Source organism: Mus caroli, chromosome 4 (genome assembly GCF_900094665.2).
Source record: "Mus caroli chromosome 4, CAROLI_EIJ_v1.1, whole genome shotgun sequence".
NCBI lineage: Eukaryota > Metazoa > Chordata > Mammalia > Rodentia > Muridae > Mus > Mus caroli.
Genome location: NC_034573.1, coordinates 145,607,660 through 145,635,265, shown reverse-complemented (window position 1 = coordinate 145,635,265; position 27,606 = coordinate 145,607,660). Strand labels below are relative to the sequence as shown.

Genomic DNA, 27,606 nt, shown 5'->3' with positions numbered 1-27,606 from the left:
ATTTATTTTTCTTTCAGATTTTCTTCCTGCTGTAGCTTAGCTGGATTGGGGCTTTGTCTTTACTGCTGGACTCTAGTGTGAGAATTAAAAAAATAGGCACAGATAAAGAGATTCTTTAACTAGTACTAAAAGCAAAATCAGAGCTGTGGTCAATATGACAGAGGAGGCTATTCAGAGTCAGTCACATGGGGTATGGGACTGATGTCAGGTTATTAGACTTGAACACAGGTGACCTTTCCCACTGAGCCATCTTACTAACATGTCAACTTATTTAAGTTCATAGTGCCTTAAAAATAGCTCCTACATTATTTTAGAACACATTTAAGTTGCCAATCTAAACAGTTTAACTGGAAGATACCTAGGCAGTTCCGTTCCCTGCATCATGGGCTGCTTCTGTGGCTAGGCCCTGGAGCACACTCCTTCCCTGTCTCCTTGCTGCCTACAAGAAGGGCTGCATCCACGCTTATAGAGTCCTTCAAAGGTACAGAAAGAATGAGTTAAGGACCAAACCCTGTGGCTCATATAACTTCTGGGAAAGAGGACAGTGAGTATTAGACCTTTCCTGGGGCAGAGATCCAGTCAAGATCCTGGTACTCAGAATTAGTATTGACTCCAAGGAAAGGCTGGAACAGTGAGAAGTCACCTGGATAGAGCTGGGGTTAGTGGGAAAAGACACTTTGCATTCCCCACTACCCAGAGTCAGACCCAAAAGTGTTCCAAGAACTGTGGTCACAGAATGGTCCTGCCTGGGAAGGCCCTGTCATGGTTTCCACCACATGTATGCACTTCTTGCCTGGACAGAGACTACTTTTAAGTGAGTACATTCAGTAAAGAGCTAGCTGTTTAACAAAGGCTGGGGAACATTAATCATGCCAGCACCTAAACTGAACTTGACACCTTTTTCTTTGGTGGTGGTCGGGGTTGGTGATGAGGTTCAAGACAGGGATTTTCTGTGTAGCCCTGGCTGTCCTGGAACTAACTCTGTAGACCAGGCTGGCCTCAAAGGCAGAGATCCACCTGCCTCTGCCTCCCAAGTGCTGGGATTTAAGGCACACACCACTACCCAGAGAACGTGACACTTGTAACTCTGACCACCAGTCTAGAAGGAGTTCAGAGACCAGGCTAGACTGTGTGGGTGACATAGAAAGCATAGCCCACTTTCCCAGAGTTCCCTTTCTTTGTTGCCCTATTTTTGTCAACCTTACTGAGCAGCCAGTTAGCTGGGCAACTTCAAGAGTCCCGAGCTTAAGCAAAGGCTTGGGCTGATGCTCACTTTCCCAAGCCCCGGGCTTCCCAGCAAAGTGTTCTAGGAGCCAGGGATGCAGGTGTCAAGTTGGCTATGCCTCCTGGTTCCAATTAGCCAGCACATGGAGTGAGATTCCTAAAAGCTGAAGGGTGTGCTATGGCCAATTGCTGGCTTTCTCTTGAATGAGGAGCCACTCCCACCAACCCTGGATTCCCTTACTTGTTCCTGTTGGCCTTCTGAGGAGCCTTCTCTGGAGACTGACAGAGGAACAAGGCTCATTCAGGGTTCACACTGAGGGCCCCCAAAAGACCTGGAATGTTGTCTCACAACAGAAGCACAATTCAGAATCATTTTAAAACATCTCGATTTACCATCACACAAACAATTCAAGTTGCTTTCCTTGTAGAGTATACAATTTCTTAATACCACATGATATGACAGGATGGATAAAGGAGAACTAGGAACAGTGGATCTGGGATTCCTGGTGGACATCTGTAATCCTAGCACAGGGTTATGAGGAGGCCAACTTCAGCTACACAAGTCTGAGGGAAGCCTGAGCTACGTGAAACCTTGCCTCAAAACAGAGAGATGGGTTAGCAGTTAGTACTTCCATGCTGGGCGTGGTGGCGCACGCCTTTAATCCCAGCACTCGGGAGGCAGAGGCAGGCAGATTTCTGAGTTCAAGGCCAGCCTGCTCTACCAAGTGAGTTCCAGGACAGCCAGGGCTATCCTGACAGAGAAACCCTGTCTTGAAAAACCAAAAAAAAAAAAAAAAAAGAAAAAAAGAAAAAAAAGAGTACTTCCCACCGTTCCAGGACTCCAGTTCCCAGCGCTCACATCAGAAAACGTAACACTTTTAACACCAATTTCAGGGGATCTGATGCCCTTTCCTGTCTTTTCAGGCATCCACATCCTTAGAAAATGAAATCTTAACTATAATATGGTATGGTGAATTATGCTTATTAATGTACCACTTAGAAAGCTGAGGCGGAAGAATTGCCATTGTCCAAAGGCAGCCTGGGCTAGATAGTGAATTCTAAGCCAGGCAGGCTTAGAATGAGATCCCAGTCTCAAAAGACCAAAGAAAAAGGAAATATGGGGTAATCATAAGCGATTTCCTTTAGTCCCCACATGTACAGAACTTAATGACATACTGTCATGTCCTGGGCTGCCTGTAGGGTCATGAAGCTGAGAAGGGCTGGCATCTTACTGACCTGCTTCTAGATCATGCAGCACCTTCCTCTTGGGATTAGATACGCATTCATCCTCATAGGATTTGAGGTTTTACAGGTGGTGTCCTAATCCTGTATTTACTAATTAAGCAATTCCCCAAAGAGAAGCTACTTCCACAGCTGAGTTCATGGACACCAAGCACAGGTTCTTCATATAGAGGTACCAGCTGTCCTATTATGTGGGAGCAGAATCAGGCATCCTCAGCTACACACAAAAGGATGCATGTTTATGTTTTCCCTAGAGCTCAGGGCTTTTTGACAGAACACCCTATGGAGAAAGGCCAGACCAGTGAGACGCATAGGCAGGCTCTCACTATCAAGGTCAACTGAGGGTGAGGCCAGCCACCAGCTGGAGCCTCAGCAGTAGAAATGGTTTCAGAAACTTCAGCCACCCAAGGCAAGGGTGAGCAGCTTCCTGGAAAAAGGAAAAGCGTGGATAGGGCAGGAACTGCTTAAGAGCCAGCCACTTACTGATCTGTGGCTCTCCACTGCAAACAGCACTGCTACCCTGCCTTCTTGGCTACTTTCACAAAATGCTGGGGCTGAAGAGATGGCTCAGTGGTTAAGAGCACCAAATGCTCTCCCAGAGGTCCTGAGTTCAAATCCCAACAACCACATGGTGGCTCACAACCATCTGTAATGGGATCTGATTCCCTCTTCTGGTGTGTTTGAAGAAAGCTACAGTGTACTCATAATACATAAAATAAATAAAATCTTATGCCTGGCAGTGGTGGCACACGCCTTTAATCCCAGCACTTGGGAGGCAGAGGCAGGCAGATTTCTGAGTTCGAGGCCAGAGTGAGTTTCAGGACAGCCAGGGCTACGCAGAGAAACCCTGTCTGGAAAAACAAACAAACAAAAAACCCAAAAAACAACAACAAAATACCTGTATCTGTTGTGAGGAGTTACACAGATCCTCAGCACCCTACAGCTACAGGGCCTCTCAGCCGCCTCTTATTGAGCTACCTTCTGGCTGAACTTCCTAGGTTGAGTCAGGCCCTGGCTCCTGTTATGGATAAATCTTCACATAAACCTCTCAAACACAGATTTCACCCATCCTGCTGTTCAGAAGCTAGCCAAGGGGCCAGCACTAATCAGGCCTCATCTCCCCAGAAACATAACCAAATTTAAGACAAGCTTGACTCAGAACACCATGGCAATGTTACCTGAGACAGGACCTGGGTAGAAACAGAATCCTGAGTGGCTCTCAACCTTGGTGCCCTCTGCACTGTCCTGGCACCCCCAAGTCACGAGTATCCTCTCAGTCATAGAGATGCAGTTAGGGAATGGTGTTGTGCAGAGGGGCAGTTGCAGGACTCCCAGGCCCTCAAAGAAACAGAAGGCAGGCACTGGACAGGGCACCAAGTTCTCTTCAATGAATTAATGAATCATGGTTTCATTAACAGCCTTGAAAACTTGAACAGGTCCAGCCTCATCTCAGAGTGCTCACTAAACAGTCACACATTCTTTAGAAGTTTAGTGTCTTCAGCACTAAGAGCCCATGACTTTAGCGGACAAGTGTACTAGCCACCATCCTTTAAACTCATGGTTTTTACATTTTCTGGCTAAGTTACAAACTCTTTTGTGTTAATAGGCCAGAACACCTCAGGTGGTGTGCACACATGCACCAACAGGCTAGAACACTTCAGGTGGTGTGCACACATGCACCAACAGGCCAGAACACCTCAGCTGTGTGCACACATGCACCAACAGGCCAGAACACCTCAGCTGGTGTTGCTCAGGCGCTGCCACCTGTTTGGTTTTTGAAAGGATCTCATCACTGGCCAGAAACTCACCGCCAAGCTGACTGGCCATTGAGTCCCCAGGATTCACTTGTCACTTAGTCCTCAGCACAGGAATTACAAGTGCATCTTGCTCAGCTTTTATTACATGGGTTCTGGGGACTCAATTCAGGTCTTCAAACATTTTACTGATGGCTATCATCCTGCTCACCACCTTCTGAGACAGCATCTTGCTGTGTAATCCACAGTGACCTCCAATCTTCTTGTCTCAGCCTCCTAAATGGTTAAGTTACATGTGTGCACCATCATACTCAACAACAATCATAAACTATGTCTGCAGGTCTGTGTCATGCTAGCTGTTTGATGTTCCTGCATTTACAGGCTGGACCAGAGAAGCTGCAACTACCTTTCCATTTCTTAGAATGATTAATTAGGTTTTCTTCTCTTTGTTTTTTTCCTTCCTTCCTTTTTTAAAGACAGGGGTTTTTTCTGTGTAGTCCTGGCACTTGCTCTGTAGACCATGCTGGTCGAACTCAAGAGATCCACTTGCCTCTGCCCCCAGAGTGCTGGGATTAAAGGTGGGCACCACCACTGCAGCTGCCCTGCTAAAGCACAATTTTTGAGAGGAAACTCAAGTCTCAACTTGGAGATTCCCAAAGGCACAACTCAGAAATGGCTATTCACTACCTGTGAATACATTTAAAAATGTTGTATGTGGATGTGTCAAATGTGTGCGTGCACTGGTGCACATGTCAGTGTGCATCGGACAGTCAAAGGATATCTTGCATGAGTCAGCTCTTTCCTTCCAGGATGGGGCATTGAACACAGTTGTCTTTTCCTGCTAAGCTGGCTGTCTGGCCCCGTGACTATATTATTTTGTTGTTGTTCTTTTGGCTTTGTTTTGTTTTTCGAGATGGGGTTTTTTGTGTATCCGTGGCTGTCCTGAAACTAGCTCTGTAAGCCAGGCTGGGCTCTAACTCATAGAGCACCTGTGCCTCCTGAGTGCTGGGATTAAAGGTGTGTGCTACTACCACCCGGCCTGTGACTACACTTTAACAAACCTTCTAGGGCAGTGGTTTTCAACCTTCCTAATACTGTGGCAACCCTTTAATACAGTTTTTTAATGTTGTGGTAAACCTCAACCATTTTGTTGCTACTTCCTATCTGTAATTTTGCTACTGCTATGAATCAAAATGTGGGTATCTGATATGCAGCTCCCAACAGGTTGAAAACCACTATTCTGGGTCTTACATGTCTATACGTATCATCAGACTTACTATGCCACATTAAACCAAAACTCATGAACTATAAACAGTAAAAAAGGAAGAACTTACTGCTATGAGACAAGGCTCACTGTTGTGTCTTGATGTAAAGGGAGCTGATCAAGTCATTTAGTGGGAACTTTGGCATAGTGAGTTCAGGCTAGTTAAATGCCCAGATCCCCAGGGATGACTAAAGCACCCAGGTTCAATGTCTCACTCTTAGCATCCCATAAACAATGTCTATTGGAGAATAGTGGTAGCAGAGTCTACTTGGCTAAAGGGAACTAGCAGGAAATATGAACAGTACTACTGTTAGTCAAAAGTTACTTTGGTAACCACTAAACCCAGGCACTATTGCAGATGCCAACAAGATTTTGCTGACAGGAGCCTGATATAGCTGTCTCCTGAGAGGCTCTGACAGTGCCTGGCAAATACAGAAGTGGATGCTCACAGTCATCCATTGGACGGAGCACAGGATCCCCCATGAAGGAGCTAGAGAAAGTACCCAAGGAGCTGAAGGAGTCTGCAGCCCTATAGGAGGAACAATATGAACTAACCAGTACCCCCAGAGCTCCCTGGGACTAAACCACCAATCAAAGAAAACACATGGTGGGACTCGTGCCTCTAGCTGCATATGTAGCAGATGACGGCCTAGTCAGTCATCATTGGGAGGAGAGGCCCTTGGTATTGTGAAGGTTCTATGCCCCAGTATAGGGGAATGCCAGGGCCAGGAAGCAGGAGTGGGGAGCAGGGGGAGGAGAGAGGGGATAGAGGATTTTCAGAGAAGAAATTAGGAAAGGGGATAACATTTGAAATGTAAATAAAGAAAATATCTAGGGGCTGGTGAGATGGCTCAGTGGGTAAGAGCACCCGACTGCTCTTCCGAAGGTCCAGAGTTCAAATCCCAGCAACCACATGGTGGCTCACAACCATCGTAACGAGATCTGGCGCCCTCTTCTGGAGTGTCTGAAGATAGCTACAGTGAACTTACATATAATAAATAAATAAATCTTTAAAAAAAAAAAGAAAATATCTAATAAAAAAAAAGTTACTTTGGTAGAAAAGGAAAAAAATTAGATAAATACAACTTTCAGGAAGAATGTTCATTCCAAGCATGTGGCTTCAGTCTTAGAAGCTGTCAGGTGTCCTAGGACACAGCCTGAGAGTTGAAGATCTCACACGCACCAAAGATGGCAGAACACAGGCCAAACCAGAGGTGTTGTTAACAACTTATCACAAAATTTCAAGTGATGGCAAAATTGCTGTTAGGCTCAAACCAAGTGGAAAGTAGGCTTGCTTGAATACATCCTGTGCACTATACACTATTCCAACAAAACACTTCCCACACTCAGTCTTCTAAAGTCTACCTTCTGAACTGAATCCCTAGGATAATTAATGCTCAATGAACTGTGTATTACAAGGTCTCCAAGCACAACTGGGCTATTAAATGGGAAGGAGGCTCCTAGTCTAGAGGACTGAGATGGCCAGGGGTTCTTGCCTGAATTGGGCACCGAGGACTTTTGATGATCACAAGAACAGAGATATATGCAACTACAGAGAACTAATGTTGGACTGAGATTTACTTCTGTGGACAAGTCTGAATTCAGGTATATCAAGGGTAAGCAAAAAGCCCGGGGCCACCTGTATTTCCAGCAGCCTGCTTTTCACACTTGCCCATACAGAACTGACTGAAGCCCAGCTTGGTTTTTTGTTTGTTTAGATTTTTTGCCAATTACTTAATATTTTCACTTCTTTGGGGTAATTATAAGACTAGAGTGTAACACAAGGTCAGGACAAGGCATGGCTATCTGCACCTATCCCACCACAGAGATGTTGAGTCTCTCAGCCATTCTCAGGGCACCTCCATTCCTCAGTATTGCAGCAGGAGACTTATATTCCCAGGATGGGATACCGCTTGACCCATACCTGGACCCTTCCTGAAATAGGGGTTGAGGAGAGAGCTTCTCTGGGTTTCTAGGATAAGCCCAGGAAACCCAGGGAAAGTTCTTACTTGGAAGGATGACTTCATGTAGGTGATTAGGTGACTGGCTAGCAGGAGCTTCTCACTCACTGGTACAGGCAGGGAAGCAACCAAAGGAGAAACCCAGGAGTATTTATTACATCTAGACATTTGCATGTCCACAGAAAACCTTGGCCAATCAGCTTAGATAAACCTGATTAATAAGAAGCAGATAAACCAGGTGTGGTGGTACACGCCTTTAATCCCAGCACTCAGGAGGCAGAGGCAGGCAGATTTCTGAGTTCGAGGCCAGCCTGGTCTACAGAATGAGTTCCAGGACAGCCAGGACTATATAGAGAAACCCTGCCTTGGAAAAAAAAAAACAAAAACAAACAAACAAAAAAGGCAGCAGATAAACAGCCTGTTAGACAGTTACATGTCAGCCCTGTCCTAGAACATATAGGAGATACAATCGGTATTTTAGAAAAATTAAATGAGCTATTTATTTGGCAACACACACAATTTTTAAAACTTCATTAAAAAAGTATAGCTAGAGGGAAGCTGGAGAGATGGCTCAGCAGTTAAGAGCACTAGCTACTCTTCCATAGGCCTTGAGTTCAATTCCTAGGAACCACATGGTTGCTCACAACTATACTGAGATCTGATGCCCCTTTCCAGCATTCAGGTGTAGAGTGTCATATGCATAAAACACCTCTAATCCCAGCACTTGGGAGGCAGAGGCATGTACACAGATCTCTATGAGTTTGAGGCCAAGTTTGGTCCACAGAGTGAGTTCTAGGACAGCTAAAGATACACAGAGAAACCCTGTCTCAAAAACAAAACAATAACAACACCACCCACAAATAAATATTAAATAAATCTGGGGAGGGAAAAAAAGAGCTGCCAACTAGATGAAAATAGAGACACAACTGAAAATCACTGTCAGGGTTGGCCTGCTAGGCTGGCACCACACACTACTGAAGGGAACACGGCCATGACATGTGACAACAGCATGGTTAGTGGGAAACCATGACTACTGTGTTTGCACAGCAGGGCACATTCCCAGGAGGAAGAAATATGGTGACTGCCCATGATTCCTATCCTACACTCAACAAAAGCAAGATAAACATAAGCTTCACTTGAAAGTAGAGATTAGTAAAACCTTCAAAAACCAAGTTTCCAGAAAAACCTCACTGGTTCAAGGTAGCAAATCAATGGTATGAAGGGCTACAGAGAAAGGAAGGACATTCTCATGGCTCTTGTGTTGATCAATGGTCTTCAGCGTGAGGACTGTATTAAAGTCACTTTTGCATCATGATCAAATATCTGCAAGAAAAAAACCAGTTTGGCAAAGATACCTGGCTCATAGTTTGAGATGTCATTCAATCCTGAGGAGGAGGGTATTCCAGGACAGGGTGGTTTATGTTAGGAAGCAGAGAAAGAGGGATGCAGGAAGGGACTAGTGTAAGATATAATCCCAATGGGCTGGAGGTGGCTCAGCAGTTAAGAGAAAGGGCAGTTTTTAAGAGGATTTGGACTTGACTCTCAGCACCCTCAGGGTGGCTCACAGTAGTCCATTAACTCCAGTTCCAGAAGATTTGGCATGCGCTTCTTAAACCCCCTCAGGCACCAGGTACACACATGGTGCACAGACATAGATTCCAGCAAAACACTCATACATGCAACAATATGGTGGCTCACAACCATCTATACTGGGATCTGGTGCCCTCTTCTGGCATGCAGGTGTATATGCAGAGAGAGCACTCTTAAAAAGCTAAATTGGCCGGGTGGTGGTGGTGGCAGCACGCACACATTTAATCCCAGCACTTGGGAGGCAGAGGCAGGTGGATTTCTGAGTTCGAGGCCAGCCTGGTCTACAGAGTGAGTTCCAGGACAGCCAGGGTCACACAGTGAAACCGTGTCTCAAAAAACTAAAAAAAAAAAATTCATAGAAAAAATTTTAAAAGGTATGCTGTTTATGACTTACTGCTTCTAATGCCCCACTGAAACCCATATAGGTTAGGAGAGAATCATTTCCAGTTGTCCTGACTTTAACATGGCATGCTGTATGTCCACCCGCCATTATTCATACAAACAATAAAATTTTAAATAGAAAAAAAAAAAGGGACACACTCACAGACATACCCAGAGCTACGTTTTTACTAATCTCCTAAATGTGTCTCATCCAATCAATGACAAGAATAACTATCAGAAGGCCAAATCTCGTAATTTTCTATCTCAGAAACCATTTTTCAAGGAAAAAGAATGTACAGTAATAAAAGACTGAGGATGAACACTAAATAAAATGGACAGCTAAAATATATTCTAAACTCAAAAGGTGATTCCAAGATCCCAAAGATAAATCCAAGCATACTAGAGAGAGCAGACTTACAGGTCCACTTTACAACATATATGCAAGTTTCAGGAAGAGTAGTAACTACGTCCTGTAGTGTCTTATGAACAGTTCATGGCCTCCGCATTAGCAATGGGGAGCAGAGGCAGGAGCAAGAGCAGGGCGCGCTTCCCGGCGAGTGTTTGTTCTGACCCACTTCCTTAATCTCTTGATAGTTCACTGGTAAGACTGACCATTCCCCATGAACAAAAATCAGATCATATCACCAACATTGTTCCAGGTACATCTGACACTGATAAACAGAACTAATAGGCTCCTCTTAATGAAATTAAAAAACAACAAAAAACAAAACCACCTAAATGAAGATTTAAGACAGGGTCTTGCTTATTTAACACAGGCTGGCCTTAAACTCAACCTGAACCTTCTAAATACTGGGAAAATAGGTTATGTGACACTATATCTACCACTTTCTTTCATTTTTGTTTCTTGACAGGGTTTCTCTGTGTGGCCCTGGCTGTCCTGGAACTCACTTTGTAGACCAGGCTGGCCTTGAACTAGGAAATCCACCAGCCTCTGCCTCCCGAGTGCTGGGATTAAAGGCGTGCAACACCACTGCTCGGCTCTTTCATTTTTAAGAAAGGGAAATCGTCTGTTATCCAGGTAGACCCTGCATTGGCAAGCTCCTCCTGGTCATCCTCCTGCCTCACTGCACAGAGCAGCTTAGATGGTGGTACATGACCACCATATCTGGTTTCAAAGACAGAATCTGTAGAAATCAGGTGAACTGAGAATTCCTATCACTGATCTAGGCATGTGCATGTTTCTTTTTTAACTATTATGTTTGCTGCCCAAGTGTTAGGATTTCAGGTGGCTGCTACTCTGCTCAGCTTATATGTTTTAATTCACTTACCAGAATGTCATCACGTGGCACACATGAAGAAACTCAGGTCCTAGCTACACAGAGAATAGAAAACATGGCAGAGTAATCGCTTTGGCAGCACATACACTAAAACTGGAATGGTACAGATTAGCATGGTCCCTGTGCAAGGATGACATGCAAACCCATGAACCGTCCCATATTTTTTAGCCTGCCTCTGGATCCTGTTCCCCTAACTGGGCCACCTTGTCTGGCCTCAGTGGGAGAGGATGTGCTTGGGGGTTGTGGGGGTGATACCCAGAGGGGGGCTCTCCCTTCTCAGAGGAGAAAGGGGAAGGGTACTGGGAGAATGGGGGGGGGGTGTCAATATTGAGATATAAAGTAAATAAATAAATTTTTTTTTAAAAAGTATGTCAGAGGTGGTCTAGGGCCACGAGGCCCCCCAGTCCTAATCAAGAATCTTTTCCTCCTTGAAAATATAAAGAGTGCTTTCACCTTTGAGTTACATCTTAAAGTATTCTTTTAGCTTCCACTATAAAAGTATGGCTCTTATGTAAGGGACACTTGCAGGGACACTTACTACTGACTAAGGAACACGATCAGAGTTATTTCCACAGCGAGGAACCACTCCTTTCCCAATTCCCTGTGATGGTCTGCCCTGGAACAAATGGGTCTCCCATATAGTGATCCTACCTCTATCCCCAACCCCTTCATATAATCCCAACAATGCCCTTATCTAACTTGGCTTGTCTGTAAATTCCCTGGAAGAGACCTTCTTTGGGACAAGGATAATACTGAAAACACAGAAAAGCATTAAGTACATTGTTATGCCTCATTCTGGCCCCACCTAGACCAATATACTTCCTACAGCAAGTAAATAAGTAATAAGCTTCCTGAGGACCAACCAAGAGGTGACCCACCTAGAGGGATCTCGACAGGCAAATACTGAAGACTTATCACCAAGCTACCAACATGGCTACAAGCTACCCTACCTGCCACTCCTGTCCCCAACACATTAAGAGCTCATACATATAGTTCTTTTCTGTATAGTCTGCACATCTTAAGAGGGAGCCACTAACAGTTAAACCATCACCCTATAAAAAATATACCACTCCTAGATGCTGGCCTCCATTCCTTCTAGAGCTACCTAAATAGCTGAAGCCTAATCCTGGTGCTTGTAAAACATATTAAGAGCGACCCTGTCCAGAAACTGGGAAGTCTGTTGGTTTCAATATTAAAATTTATTTTATAATAAAGAGAATATTAACATGTGCATTACTGCATATTTAATCCTGTCACAAAATACAAGAGTATCAAAAATAAACAGTACTAACTGAAGAGAGTTCAAAGGCAGATAAGACCTGGGCATGGTAAAGCATGCCTTTAATCCTAACAGAGGCCAGCCTGTTCTACATAGCAAGTTCTAGGACAAACAGAGATGCATAAGAGATCCTATCTTGAAAACAATCAAAAAAATTTTCAAGGCCAGTCTGGTCTATAGAATGAGTCCCAGGACAGCAGTGCTACCTGGAGAAGTCTAGTCTTGAAAAAAATTAAAAAAAAAAAAAGAAAAAAGAAAGAAAGAAAAAACCCTCAACTTTTTCCTAGAGCCAAGGAAAAACACCAAGCCCCCAAAATCAGAGTTTCTGAGACTTTACGGTACGTAATCTGTCCCTGTGACTCTAAGGGAAAGGAGTATATCACATTTACCAAAGAGGCTCGCTCCAGGAAGAAGCTGTTCTGAGATGCACCCCTCACCCCAAACTTAGGAGCTCTTTGGGAAAGGATGTGAGAGTAACACCTGGCGCCTCTCAACATTCAGAGGAATACTTAACACCCCTCCCCCCCAATTTAGGCTCCTGGCCTTCTGAGTGGGGTGAAGTGTCAGAAGTACTCTCTTACCCCAGGGTGGGTTCAGTGTCACTGTGGTACAGGCCATAGGCACGCTACAACCTCAAACACTCCCAATTGTACCCCAAAAGGCAAGTATGGCTAACAGGAAACACCTGTGTTTCTGACGCAATGTCTGCACTTACCATGGTACAACTGCAGCCTGCAGCTGAGGGAGGACTGGGATGTAGGGTGGGGGTGGCAAAGTTGTGACTACAAGGATTTACATTTTGTTAGAAGGCATTTGGACACTTCAAGCTACCTAATTCCTGTTTGCACTTATATAAACATTTTTGGTTTATTATATTCTTCTTTCTTGAGAAAGTCTCAAGATCATCCCACTTCAACTTCCTGAGTGCGACCTGTGCAGTAATACTCAGAGCATGCTCTTTTCCTTGAGGCCTCCCAGTTACCCAGGTTAGCCATGAACTCCTAGATAAGTGACCTGTTGCTTCAGCTTCTAGAGTAGCTAGGACTCAACACTAGCTTAAAGTTTAGTTTATATTAAAAGGAGTAAGAATATAACTTCAAAAAAAAAAAACAAAACAAAACAAAACAAAAAAGCCGGGCGTGGTGGCGCATGCCTTTAATCCCAGCACTCGGGAGGCAGAGGTAGGCGGATTTCTGAGTTCGAGGCCAGCCTGGTCTACAGTGTGAGTTCCAGGACAGCCAAGGCTACACAGAGAAACCCTGCCTCGAAAAACCAAAAAAAAAAAAAAAAAAAAAGAATATAACTTCAGACTCTTGGGAAGCAGTGCCAGGGCAACATGTTTATGGTTGACCGGTGCTACAGTTTTGTCAAGGCCAGCTTGGGCAATTTAGTGAAACGCTGCCTAAAAACTTAAGAAGTGAAGCTAACAAGTAACCCCAGCAGCCAGGAGGTGGAAGCAGAAGAGATAAGGGGATCTAAGTTGGAGGCCAGCTTTGTCTATACATATTGTTACAAGCCAACCAGGGATACATAGTGGGAACATGTCTCTAAAAAAAGAAAGTTTGTATCAGAAATGATTCAATGGTCGGGAGTGGTGGTGCATGCCTTTAATCCCAGCACTCGGGAGGCAGAGGCAGGCTCAAGGCTAGCCTGTGAGTTCTGGGACAGCCAGAGCTATACAGAGAAACCCTGTCTCTGAAAAAAACAAAAAAAACAAAAAAAAAAGAGAAATGACTCAATAGACAAGTGCTAGGCTAGAAGAGCATGTATAAAACCAGAGGCAGGCAGATTTCTGAGTTCAAGGCCACCAGTGAGTTCCAGGGCAGCCAGGGCTACACAGAGAAACCCTGTCTCGAAAAACAAAAACAAGCAAACAAACAAACAAACAAACAAAAAACCCCAGAGGTCTGATCTCTAAAAGTCCAAGTTGTTTGATGCACACATTTGGCCTCTATGCACAGGCTAAGCTTATGAACATGGGAAATTTCAAGTGAGATGACCTGCTCTGCTCATCAACCTGAAGCACTGATTAGCTTAACCATTATACAATGTGTGGTATGGAGAACTGACGTTAAAATACCCCTGTCTTTCCCCACGAGTGTCCAGTACAAAATTCAGACTGTTTTACTTCTTCTTGAAGTTCTCGCAGAATACTATGTTTTTTCATGCTTCTGTTTGGTAAACACAGCAACTTTTTGTGACAGGGTCTTGCTCTACAGCCCAAGCTAGCCTCAAACTTGCAGCCCAGGCTGGCATCAAACTTGCAGCAATCTCCCTGCCTCAGCCCCCCAAAGGCTGAGATTATAGGCATGAGCCACTAACCCAGCTAATATATTTCCAGGAGCTACAGTAATGTCAAACAGCCTTACCAATGGTTCCGTGTGCGCGCACCTTTGTAAAGGAAGCAGTTAGGAGGCCTACAGTGTGATGCAGTTTCTATTTACTCATCTATGCACTACCGTTTAGCAACATAGCAGGGCCTTCTGATTATCACATCCAGTAGGCTTACATGTGTGGCTGCCTCTAGACCAGTGGTTCTCAACCTTCCTGATGCTGCCACCCTTTAATATGGTTCCTCATGTTGTGGTGACTACCAACCAAAAATTATTTTCTTGCTATTTTATTACTGTAATTTTGCTACTGTTATGAATCACAATGTAAATATCTGTGTTTTCCAATGGTTTTAGACAATCCCTGTAAAAGGGCTGTTTGACACCCCCAAAGGAGTCCCAACCACAGGCTGAGAACCACTGCTCTAGACTCTCCAGGGGCAGGAGGAAAGAAACTGAATTCTCCATTGGGCTAGTGTCCCATGTCTATAATCCCAGCACACAGGAGGCAGAGGCATGAGGATCTGTGAGTTCAAGGTCAGCCTGGTCTACAGAGTGAATCTCAGGCTAGCCAGGGTCACATAGTGAGACTCTATCTCAAATTTACAAAAGAAAGAAAGAAGAAAAAGAAAAAAAAAAGGAAAACAGAAAGAAAAAAAAGAAGGAAACTAAAAAACTGACTTCTTATAAATAAAAAAGGACTGATGTAGGCACCACTGGCCTATATGCCAGAACACATTTGCAGGTCCTGTTTCACATAAAACACACCCTGCAGGGTGGGGGATCAGAGTGACTCCCAGTCACAAATCACACCCACCAGATGACCACTCTGGCTCTCTAAGGGTCAGCCATGGGATACAGTTCTTTGTCTTTCCTGAGGAGATCATTGTACATCTGGTCATATGTGGTTTTGAAGTCGTAAACATTGGGCTTGTCAGGTGCTGGTCCTGGGAGCTTCACATGAGTTCCTGTTCCAAAGGAGCGGACACTGAAACCTCGCTTGCTGGAAGACACAAAGAAGAAAAAACATCACAGTTGGATTTAAACATACAGTTCTCAGCCAAAAGAAATAAAACAAAAATGAACAGCCTACTTTTCTTTTAATATTTTATCAATTAATTAATGTATCTATTTATTTATGTATGTGTCTCTAGTTCTATCATGTAGGTTCTAGAGAAAGATCTCAGGTCATCAAACTTGGTAGTAAGTGCCTTTATCAGCCATCTCACCAACTCTTTTTTAGGGGGACACAATGGCCCAATAGGTAAATTTACTTGCTGTGTAAGCCTGATGACTTTCTTTTTTTTTTTTTTTTTTTTTTTTTTTTAGAGAAGGGGTTTCTTTTTAAGCCCCGGCTTCTCCTGGAACCCACTTTGTAGACCAGGCTGACCTCGAACTCAGAAATCCGCCTGCCTCTGCCTCCCGAGTGCTGGGATTAAAGGCGTGCGCCACCACGCCCAGCTGCCTGATGACTTTCAATTCTGGAACTAACATTGTAAGTTGTCCTCTGGTTCTCAAACACACAGTGTCCCCACATTCACTGTACGTGCTTCCATATATACCATACACACAAAATGAGGTTTAAAGAAATTAAAACAAGGGCTTGAGAGATGGCTCAGAAGGTAAGGGCACTGTCTGCTCTTCCAGAGGTCCTGAGTTCAATTCCCAGCAACCCCAAGGTGGCTCACAACCATCTGTAATGAGATCTGGCACCCTCTTCTAGCCCACAGGCACACGTGCAGGCAGAACACTGTATACATAATAAATAAATAAATATTTTAAAAAAATTAAAACAATAAAAACAACAAAAGTGAACTTTAAGTATTAAGAAAATGCTTTAAGTTTTTACTTTTTAGTGCACATGTAGGTTTTCATGGGTGTGTGCACATTTGTGCGTGTGAAAGCCACCACACTTTCCTCCTCAGTGCCCCTCCACCTTTTTTTAGGAGAAGACGGTAGTTCAATTCCTCTAGAATGGCTGGCCAATGAGCTGCAGGAATCCACCTGTGCTCTCACCCAAAGTACCTGCCCCTAGTGCTAGGGACACACATACACACCCACCCGACTTTAATGTGGATGCTGGATTGTCATGTTTACAGAGCAGGCACTTGAAAAAACGAGTATCTGCGAACCTGTTTGTTTGTTTGCTTGTTTATTGAGGCTTGGTCTTTCCAAATCAATCAGGTTGCGCTTGAACTCGAGACCTTCCTGCTTTAGTCTCCAGGGTATTGAGATTAGTCCTATGCCACCACACCAAACCTACACTTTAACTGAATGTTAAAACCATTTTTTAAAAATTGTGTAACAAGCTGGGCGGTGGTGGCGCACGCCTTTAATCCCAGTACTCGGGAGGCAGAGGCAGGCGGATTTCTGAGTTCGAGGCCAGCCTGGTCTACAAAGTGAGTTCCAGGACAGCCAGGGCTATACAGAAAAACCCTGTCTCGAAAAAAACAAAAACAGAACAAACAAAACAAACAAAAAATTCTGTAACAAGTTACATGAATTCAATCAGAAGAGAATTGGTATTGCAAAGCTAAATGTAGGAAATTCTAGCTGTTCAATGCTGTTACTCCAAACTCAAAATGCTGACTGACTGAAATTTAGAACACTGTAGTCACCTGACCAACCCCTTAGCAAGGAAGACTTAAGTACACAAGCGGGGTCCTGCAGAGACAAATTGTCACAACAGCTGCAGTGACTTTCATGGAACCCAGCAGGGTGCAGATTTTGATAAACCAGAGAAAATGCAAAGAGTTACAGACCAACCTAATTAGACCTTACAAGCCACATCTACATCAAGAGAAAAGTGCCTCAAAACAGACATTTCTGTGTTTAACCAGGGACCTACCATTGTCTGTCACAACAGGTTACATTTACAAGAAGTTAATTTAGAATAGAACTTGGTTTTATTTTGTTGTGGTTCTGGTTTTTTGAGACAGATCTCACCACGTAGTTTTGGCTATACTGGAACTCATTATGTAGACCAGGCTGGCCTTTAACTCAGAGATCCACCTACCTCTTGCCTCCTAACTGTTGGGATTTAAGGCATGCGCCACAAAGCTCAACTGACTCCGGGCGTGGTGGCGCACGCCTTTAATCCCAGCACTGGGGAGGCAGAGGCAGGTGGATTTCTGAGTTCGAGGCCAGCCTGCTCTACAAAGTGAGTTCCAGGACAGCCAGAGCTATACAGAGAAACCCAGTCTTGAAAACAAAAAACAAACAAACAACAACCAAAAAAAACCCAAAAAAAACTGACTTGGGTTCTTTTAAACTTAACAAAAGTAGAATCCTTAAAATTTTTGTTTTTTAAACATGGGGGGCTGGAGAGATGGTTCAGTGACTAAGAGCACTGGCTTCTTTTCCTGAGGTCCAGAATTCAATTTCCACATGGTGGCTCGCAACCATCTATAATGGGATTTGATGCCCTCTACTTGTATGCAACCATGCAGACAGACAGAACACTCATGTACATAAAACAAATAAATCTTTTAAAAAAAAATTTTTTTTAGATTTATTTACTTTATGTGTATGTGTCTTGCCTGCATGATGTCTATGGTCAGAATAGAACACTGGACCCCCCATAACTGGAGTTGCAGATGATTGTACACCATCATGTGGATGCTGGAAACTGAACTCTAAACTCTAAACTCTGTAAAATTAGCAAATACTCCTAACCACTGAGTTACCCCTCCAGCTCCCAAAAATGCAACTCATAGCGGGCCCTCCCCTCCCCCAGCCCCACACACACTTTTTGGCTTTCTGAAACAGGATCTCACTATGTAGTCTTTGCTGGCCTCGAACTCAGAAATCCACCTGCCTCTGCCTCCAAAGTGCTAGGATTAAAGGCATGTGCCACCATGCCCGGCAGTCTTGAAACTCTTTAATAGGCCAGGCTGGCCTTGAGCTCACAGAAATCTAACAGCCTTTGATTTCTTAACTCTGAGATTAAAGGCTAGTATCACCATGCCTAACTCAATCGTTATGATTTTATAAAAGTATCACTCTGGTACAGCTTTTTTGCTATTGTTTTCAGACAGGGTCTCAGTATGTAACCCATGCTCACCTGGAATTCACTATATATATCTGGCTAGCCTTGAAGCCAACACACACAATTCTGTTTTCATTGTTGTTCGTTTAATTGTAACTCAGCACATTTAGAATTATCTAAAACGTCTTTGACTGTCACTACTGGGTAAGCATGCTGTTCAACGTCCTGATATGTGCAGGACAAGCGCTTGTTTAGACTCATCCATCCAGACCCAAATGCTAAAAGAAACATGACTCATAACCCCACAGAAGGGACAATTAACATGAACTTAGAATTAAGAAAGTGACCTGTACATCTAACAATATTTTATTTCATGTGTAAGAGAAAAACAAAATGTGCAGGTACTAGTTTTCAACTATTCCATTTAAGAGTTCAAAGTGAGGAGCCGGGCGTGGTGGCGCACGCCTTTAATCCCAGCACTCAGGAGGCAGAGGCAGGCTGATTTCTGAGTTCGAGGCCAGCCTGGTCTACAAAGTGAGTTCCAGGACAGCCAGAGCTATACAGAGAAACCCTGTCTCAAAAAACCAGAGTTCAAAGTGAAAAAGGAAGTGATGAAGACCTATTCTACCATCATTTGACGTTAAGGCCGGAGGACCATAAATCTGAGGCTGTACTGGACAATAGTCTATATTGAGACCCTAAAAAGTAATGATGGAAATAAATATGACAGTGAAGAAGAGTAAGGAAAACTGAAAGCTCAGGTTTGTTTTTGAGTTATTTCTTACAGAGTCAGGAACAAATAGAGAAGGACCAATCAGACAAGTTCACTGCTATATCCTGAGGATGTACATGGTAGCATGCTGCAGGTATAAAGGAAGTGACTGGGACTGTGAACAGACAACAGCACAATGACATGAACTAGGATAGATTTCTCAGTGCAGCTAGACACAAGGCTGCTCAGCCAGCATTTACAGTACATGAGTTCACACCTACGTGAATAAAACCACCTACACCTGCAAACCCAGAACCTCACTTCCAGAAGCTCATTCAAACATAAAAAGGGGGAGGGGGACACACAAAGACATTCAAAGTGTTGCCTGTGACCAAAAATGCCATTTGTTATAAGCCACTTGGTTATAAGTTTATGCAGAATCCTTTGAAGTTCTATATCATCATCTCCAAAACAGGAGCATACTTGTCTGGCTAAAAGAGAACTGGTACCAGGCAACACAGTCCTAGATTAGAACACACATCACTTACAAAGAGTTCACAAAGGCAGACATATAAAAAATAATTCTAGCTAGGTTCTGTGGTACAAACCTTTAACCCTAGCCCTTGGGAGGCAGAGACAGGCAGATAGATTCCTGAGTTTGAGGACAGCCTGTTCAATAGAGCTTGTTCCAGGAAAGAGAAACCTCGTCACAAAATTAAAAAATATTTTATATACATATTTTATATATACATATACATACATATATACACATATGTACAAGCACACACACATAAATTATATATATAATATGTACACACAAATATGGTTATATTTTATTGGTTAAAAAAACCAAATATATACAAATATATATATATGGTTTTTCTGTCCTGGAGCTAGCGCTGTGGGACACCTCAGCTGAGGTTGATAAAAAGCTGAGTCAGTTCCCCTGTTTCTAGAATGTCCAAGCTGTATAACTAGGCCCCCAGAGTATGACAAAAGGAATACAACCTAAAGCAGAGAATCATCATTAAGTCCTAAATCCGCATACACCCAAACTATGAAACCTGAAACACAAAATTTCCAATGTTCCAACAAATAGTGAGTAGGAAAGCAACAAAGCCAGCTGTTGTTTATAACTGCAAAGGCGACACAAGCAAACTGGGACATGTGACAGGAAATTGAAACACAATGCCTTCTTGAGAGGGTCAAGGCATTTGCTTACCAACCTGGATAATATACAATAAAAGAACTACTTTTTAGGGAAACACGAACAAGAATGAGGTATGGTGGCAGAGGTCCAAAGAAGCACCATCCGGTTAGAGCATCTGCTTGTCTCTCTGTTGTTGTTTTACAGTTCAATTACTCGCCCTAATTACAAGACTTCACCCTCCATGAGCATGCTCTGCAGGAGTGCTGGGATTAGGGATCACAAGACAGACTTGCCTCTTCAAGCCAACGAGTTTAAAAACAGAACAAGTATAGGGGCTGAAGAGATGGCTTTGCAGTTAAGAATATTTGTTCTTGCTGGGCAGTGGTGGTGCACACCTTTGATCCCACCCAGCCCTTGGGAGGCAGAGGCAGTTGAGTTCGAGGCCAGCCTGGTCTACAGAGTGAGTTCCAGGACAGCCAGGGCTATACAGAGAAACCCTGTCTCAAAAAACAAACAAAATGTATATATGTATGTATACACACACACACAAAATACACAAATTTGTAAAAGGAAGATCACACTACAAAAATTGGCTGGTAGCAATGCCCAGAAAGAAGGGATGATCATCTCTGAAAAGAGCAAGTCTTAAAAGTTCCTACATGTTACAAAAACTGCACAGTAAACCATTGTAACAGGAACTGAGAATTATACAGACTTGAAAATATCTGCAATAAGTCCTGTGTCTGAAGTGATAAGAAGTCATTATATTATTAGCTAAATAAGGCTCTTCAGTATGGATCAGGAGTAGTTCTGCTCTGAATCCTGGCACGTTCTTCACAGGCATGAATGAAGTGAAAGATCTCAAGTTTTATAACCAAAGCTACTTGTGACCAAGTGTGAATAAGCTGGGTATTCAAAAAGTCACCTTAGTTGAGTCAAACCAAGAAAGACCTGAGACCACTTTTCCCAAAAGGTCCCTTCCTCCATTGCCTAAGATCTACACTAAAGGGATTACCAGAATATTTTAACAAAGTAAAAAGCTAGAGCCAGGTGGTGGTGCACATCTTTAATCCCAGCACTTGGGAGGCCAGCCTGGTCTACAGAGTGAGTTCCAGGACAGCCAGGGCTATACAGAGAAACCCTGTCTCAAAAAACAAAACAAAACAAAAAAGCCGATGCCTAAGGCTCGTTTCTTTTTGGTCATTTCCCTGAAGTACTTTAAGTGAGATATAGAGATAGACCCTTTGGCTCAAGCCTGAAGTCTCAGCTACTCAGAAGGCTAAAAGGCAGGGAAAGCAACTTGACCTCAGGGTTCTGAGACTAACTAGTCTAGGAATCCCAAAAAAACAAGTAAGGTAGGAGACAGAGTCACTTTAAATGCACATAACATCCTCATTATACAGACCAAGCAGGTCCCCAAGAACATTGGAAAGTGCATGATAGACACGGCCACAATCCCCAGAAGGTTCTAAGGCCGATGCTGCATTTTCCACAGGGAACATTCTCCATTTGAATCTGTCTACATTCTTACATCATCCCCCAAACAACCTGACCTAGCCTTGATAAGACTGCAAGCCCAAGAGCTGCCTGCATGGTCAGCCCATCACATTAGGAAGTGCCTCCCCTCCCCCAACTTTCTGAACTATTACTTTTAAGCATCCTAATTAAAAATAAATTGCAATGCAGGTCTTTCACCACCACCACCACCAAAAAAAAAAAAAAAAAAGCTGTTCCCAAGTGGCAAAAAGGCTAATTAGCAACAGAAGCTCTGCTTTCTTTGAAGCTTCTGAAACTGGCATAACAGCCCATCTTGTATGGTGACAATCTGCTTCTTACATAAAGGCAGTGAATGCTATAAAAATACTCCTGACAACCAACAGCTTTGCCTGAAGGGCAACTATTCTTCTAAAAATAAATGTCTTTCACACCTATCAAAAATCTATAAGTGAATTCTTTGTAGAAAATGCTACACTAAGGGCAAACAAAACTGTTTCACTAGTGTACCAAAGATGGAAAGTAAAATGGTAAAATGCCAAAGGAAATGTCCCAAAACCTAACACAGGTTCTGGTATTCCCCTACCACTTAATGTTCTGTAGTGATAAATGGGATTTTAAAGTATGATTTTAGCAGAGCACTGAAATCCTGAATCCACTGCTTCTAAAAACAAGTCCATCTCAAAACAGGAAGTACTAGGGCTGGACAGATTGCTCAGTGTTAAGAACACTGTCTGCTCTTGCAGAGGTCCTGAGTTCAGTCCCCAGCAATCACATGCTGGCTCATGACCATCTGTAATGGGATCCAATGCCCTCTTCTGGTGTGTCTGAAGACAGCTACAGTGTACTCATATACATTAGATTAATAAATAAATAAGTCTGAAACAAAGAGAGGAAGAAAGAAAGAAAGAAAGAAAGAAAGAAAGAAAGAAAGAAAGAAAGAAAGAGAGAAAGAAAAAAAGAAGAGAAATAAGAAAAGAAAGAAAGCGAAAAAAGAAAGAAATTGGGGTTTGAGCTTACAAGTTTAAATATCTTTAAATACGCCAAACCAACAAACAAATAACTGGCCATGGTGGTGTTTGGCTAATCTTAGCATGAAGACAGCAGAAACTTAAGAGTTTGCTGTCAGCCAGTATGTCTAATTAGTAAGCTCCAGATACATTTGAGACTTTGTCTCAAAACATGATTGAGAGCAACAGGAGGTTAACTAACTCTGGCCTCCACACCCCCACACTACAGGTACACGCACAGGCAAGATGAACTTAAACAGCTTTAAGAAAAATACTCTCGTAGAGGTGCTCATCAGACCATCTCTCCTAAGCTTGTTTCTCCTACTCTGGGACTTACACATACTCAGCTAGGCCTCACACCTGCTTGCCTATCACAAGTCTATCTCTGTCTCTTACTTTTAGATGGGGTCCCATGTAGCCCAGGCTGGCCTGGAACTCTCAACTCTCTATGTAATAACTACAACAAAGGGCAGGCGTGGTGGCGCACGCCTTTAATCCCAGCACTTGGGAGGCAGAGACAAGTGGATTTCTGAGTTCAAGGCCAGCCTGGTCTACAAAGTGAGTTCCAGAACAGCCAGAGCTATACAGAGAAACCCTGTCTCGAAAAACAAAAAAAAAAAAAAAAAAAAAAATTACAGGTTGCTTTCTGCCTTAGCAACGTGCAAATAAAACAAAACAAAAAACTGTAGCAGGCAACACACTAGTTGAGGCCTAGCCTGTTTTGTTTTTGAGACAGATTTCCTCTGTGCACCAGCCCTGGCTCTCCTGGTCCAGGCTGACCTTAAACTCAAAGATCCATCTGCCTCTGCCTCCAAGTGCTGAGTGTGCTCCACCACTTCCTATTGTCTTCTTGAAGTATACTTACTATTTTTCTATTTTGGGGTTTAAAAAAAAGAAAGATTCTTTCTTGAGACTGAGAGGCAACGGGGAATGTATAAATATGCAGTATTCTGGAAAACACCCTTAAAAAATGTAAGAATGTGAAACATGCCCACCATTTGTCCAGTGATGCCATTTCCAGGAATTTATGCTAAAATAGTAACCAGAACCTGTGCGAAGATTTTTACACAGCACAAGGAAGTTGTCACTTAAGTTAGAATCACTTGATGCCTACTAATGAAGAACAATGACAAAAATCAATGGCTGTAGAGAATCTCTGATTACCCATAACCTCACCCTTGTTCATTAAACATGAATAAGTATATTTAAATTCAACATGTAAATATGAAAGAGGAAAAAAGAGCAGAGAACTGTGTATTACATTTACAACCCTAGCATGGGAGGCAGAGGCAGTAAAGCCAAAACACAAGTTCAACCAGAGCCTGAGCTACAGTGTGAGATGAGCCCAAAAAGGGTGTGGGGTGGGGGAAGGATGCTGGAAGATTGGTCAGTATTGAGGCAGAGCTTGCCACAGGAACCTAAGTGTGAGTCCCAAGACTCAGGAGAGAACCTGTCTAAAAGTAGGTAGATTGAATTACTGAGGATAACACAAACCAAAGTTCTATCTCCAGGTACAATGTAAAAATACCTAAAACTAGTAAGTCCACAGTATCTCAACAAGAGCAGGTTATAGAGTGCTTTTTAGACCTGTTAGGTGTATGTGTGTATAGATAACTCACAAAGGCAGGGCATGGCATCATATCTTCGTGATCTTCTCACTCAAGCAAGATGAATTTTAGTTCAAGGATACAATCTGAAGTAGGATATGGACCCCACCTTTTTTTTTTGAGATGGTGTCTTACAGTTTAGGCTAGCTTTATACATTGTAGCCCCTACTGCTTAAATTCAAACACATCACCATCTACAAAACAAACAAAACTAAGTAAAGGCTATGCCCTATGTCAGCCGTTCTCAATAACCGCTCAAACCACCTTCTCACAAGAGTAACCTAAGACCATCAGAAAACATACTTATATTTACACTACAATTCATAAAAGCAGAATTAAATTATAAAGTAGCAACAAAAATAATTTTATTGTTGAGGGGGGGTCACTGCAAAATGAGGACTATATTAAATGGTTGCAGCATTAGGAAGGTTGAGAACTACTGGTCTATGTACTAAGCATTACAAAGAATGAAACTTCAGAATTTGAGATAATAGACAACTAACACTCTGGGTGACTAAGAAAACACAAGACAGTGCTTGGTATGGTGGCAAACTCCTATTAGTAATAACAACACAAGGGAGGCAGGTGAAAAGTGAGTTCAAAACCAGCAGCACACCTCTAATCTCTAAATACAGAGGCAGCCAATTCTCTGAGTCTGAGACCGACCAGGTATACAGACTGAGTTCCAGGACAGCCAGAACTACACAGAGACCCTGTTTTGAGGGTAAAAAAACAAAAAACAAAAAAACCGACATTGCCAAAAAATAATATTTGTAAAAGTTTTAAAAGTTCACAAACCGTTAACTCTGGGGGAAAAAAGACATTTCTACTGTACTAAGTTAAAATTTACAAACCCCCATTTTAACTGTAATACAGTGCATCAGTTTCTCATTTTGTCAAGAGATTTTTTTTAAAGATAAAATACTATCAAAGATGAATGCCCTACTAGACACTGGTGAATTCGTGAAGAAATATGAGGAGGTCCCACTGAACCAAATGAATTCGTGTGCTCCAGAAATTACTGACTAAAGTTATGGGGCTGAGAGGGGTGGTGGCTTGTGCATGAGACTCGCAAACGAAGACAGCAATAAACAGTTCCTGACGTTAACAACTCAGATCACTGTTGTTGCTTCCAGACTCGTTCCATCTTGATATGACGTGTTGAGAGCTTTCCAATGTGGCCTGACGACACGTATACGGGGAAGATAAACACCAGGCACCCTTCGCAGCACGGAAAGACCTTGGCCTACCCCGTGATACTGCCCCGTCGTCCAGAACCCAGAGGCCCCCAGCTGTCGTATGGCACGCCACCTCTAGGATTTCGGGGATGCCTACTCTACCAGAGGGCGTCGCGCGGACAGATCCCACTGAGGGTTCGCTGAGCGTGTAAGCCGGGCGTGGCCCTACCTCCCGCGGCCCAGTCAGTACAGGGTCGGGGACTGGACACGAATCAGTGGGAAAGAGGAGGGGAGGGGCGGAGGGCAGGTGGAGCTTGCACTACCTGAGGATGTTGTGTGCTTCCATGCTCCGATTCTGGTTACTCGAGCACACCACCGCCACCCGCAGCGGCGATGACGGCATGGCACCGACCGAACTACCCACTGCTCTCGCTACGGAGCTCCCACCTAGAAGCCGGCTTCCGCGCGAGGAAGATGGCGGTAACCGGAAATCTGCGACACGGAAGTGAACGTAACGTAACGCGTGGGGTTGGCCGACGGTGCTCTCCTGGGCCGTGCTGCAGCAGGCGCGGGAGGGCGACCGGCCGACGCTGAATCAGCCTGAGAGCAGCGAAGGCCAGCGGTCGTGGACCACCTTCGCCGGCATGTGACGTCACAGATCCTGCGCCGGCAACTAGAGCGGTGTGAGCCGCGCCTGCGTCCGAATGTACCGTCGCCTTAGATGACGCGCTAGGCGCGGCGCTTGCGCAATACTGAAAACTTCCGTGGGACCGGCGTTGGGCGGGTGGGGGAGTCTCAAGTGCTTTCCGCGGCTTCTCTTGGTGTGGTTGGGAGGTTTTTCATTCCGGTTTCTTCCAGGTGGTCACTCTGCCAACTTCATAGATGCACTGGGCTCCAGCACTTCGTTTGTGTCCTATCTCTATCACGAGTACCTTCCTCAGATTCACTGGACTTCTAGAAGCACGTCACTTCCTCTGTGAGCCCGTTGCAGCTTAACATTTAAATGATACGAAAATATGGGTGAGGTAGTGTGCTCTTCAAGTTCGGCCAATCGGAAAACTGGCAGGAAAATCGCTTCTCTGTTGGAAACCAGTTTAGGTTGCCTATTGAGAGCTCGATCTCAAGAGAGAGAGAGAGTGGGAGAAATAGAGTTGCTGCAGGGCGTGGTGCCTCACACTTTTCTTTAATCTAGAACTCGGTAAACAGGTCGATTTATAGCCTGCCTGCCCGCCTAGTGACCTGTCCCCTCTAGCTCGAATGGAATGGTCAAGAAGTGAAGGGGATTAGATGAGTTGTTTGGAGATTCTGAGAACTCTTAAAGTTGGAGCAGTATGAGATTGTCAGGGACAAGAAGGTAGATAATGTGTAGTTAGTTATAACAAAAGCTGTGTTTTGCCGGGCGGTGGTGGCACACGCCTTTAATCCCAGCACTTGGGAGACAGAGGCAGGCAAGTTTCTGAGTTCGAGGCCAGCCTGGTCTACAGAGTGAGTTCCAGGACAGCCAGGGCTATACAGAGAAACCCTGTCTCAAAACAAAACAAACAAACAAACAAACAAAAGCCATAAATCTACCCTTTATTCCTATTATTCCTGTATCTTCCTCTTTTCTTTTTCATCCCTTCTCCCTCCTTTAAAAAGTATATTTTATTCGCTTATAGTAATTGTCTCAAAGACTACCTGTTTGCCTAGGCCTAGAATCTTCTAGCCTCCATGCAATTTTTTTTTCTTTTAAAGTTTATTTATATATATGAGTACACTATGGCTGTCTTCAGTCACACTAGAAGACAGCATGGGATTCCATTACAGATGATCGTGAGTCACCATTTGGTTGCTGGGAATTGAACTCAGGATCTTTGGAAAAGCAGTCAGTGCTCTTAACCGCTGAGCCATCTCTCCAGTCCTATTTTGAAACTAAATTTCCCACTATAAACCTCCTCATTGATATTGAAGTCTGCCATCATTGTTCCTTGTGTTTATGAGGAGGAGAATATTGAGAGCAAGCCCACAGAGACCATCACATGGACACTCTGAAAGCCAAAAGGAAAGTCTTTATTTTTGCCTGCTAGCTGCACAGAGAACTTGCCCAAATCGTGTAACCTTGAGCCTTACAGCTCTTTGACTTTATGTACAAAGAACATCTTGAT

General features: G+C 43.6%; 1 protein-coding gene and 1 non-coding gene across 2 annotated transcripts in view; one reads left to right on the top strand and one right to left on the bottom strand.

Annotated features, from left to right (window-relative positions):
- Ssu72 (SSU72 homolog, RNA polymerase II CTD phosphatase) overlaps positions 1 to 26,415 on the bottom strand; it is a 29,765-nt gene extending 3,350 nt beyond the window's left edge. Inside the window, exons 1-2 of the mRNA XM_021159338.1 lie at positions 25,786 to 26,415; positions 15,183 to 15,326 (exon numbers count right to left, since the gene is read on the bottom strand). Of these exons, the coding sequence (XP_021014997.1) occupies positions 15,183 to 15,326; positions 25,786 to 25,865 (224 nt within the window). The 5' untranslated portion in view covers positions 25,866 to 26,415. The remainder of the gene's footprint in view (positions 1 to 15,182; positions 15,327 to 25,785) is intronic.
- LOC115030915 lies at positions 10,778 to 10,879 on the top strand. The gene has a single exon (XR_003836516.1). It is a non-coding gene; the product is annotated as a U6 spliceosomal RNA (small nuclear RNA).
- Positions 26,416 to 27,606: the final 1,191 nt, after the last annotated feature.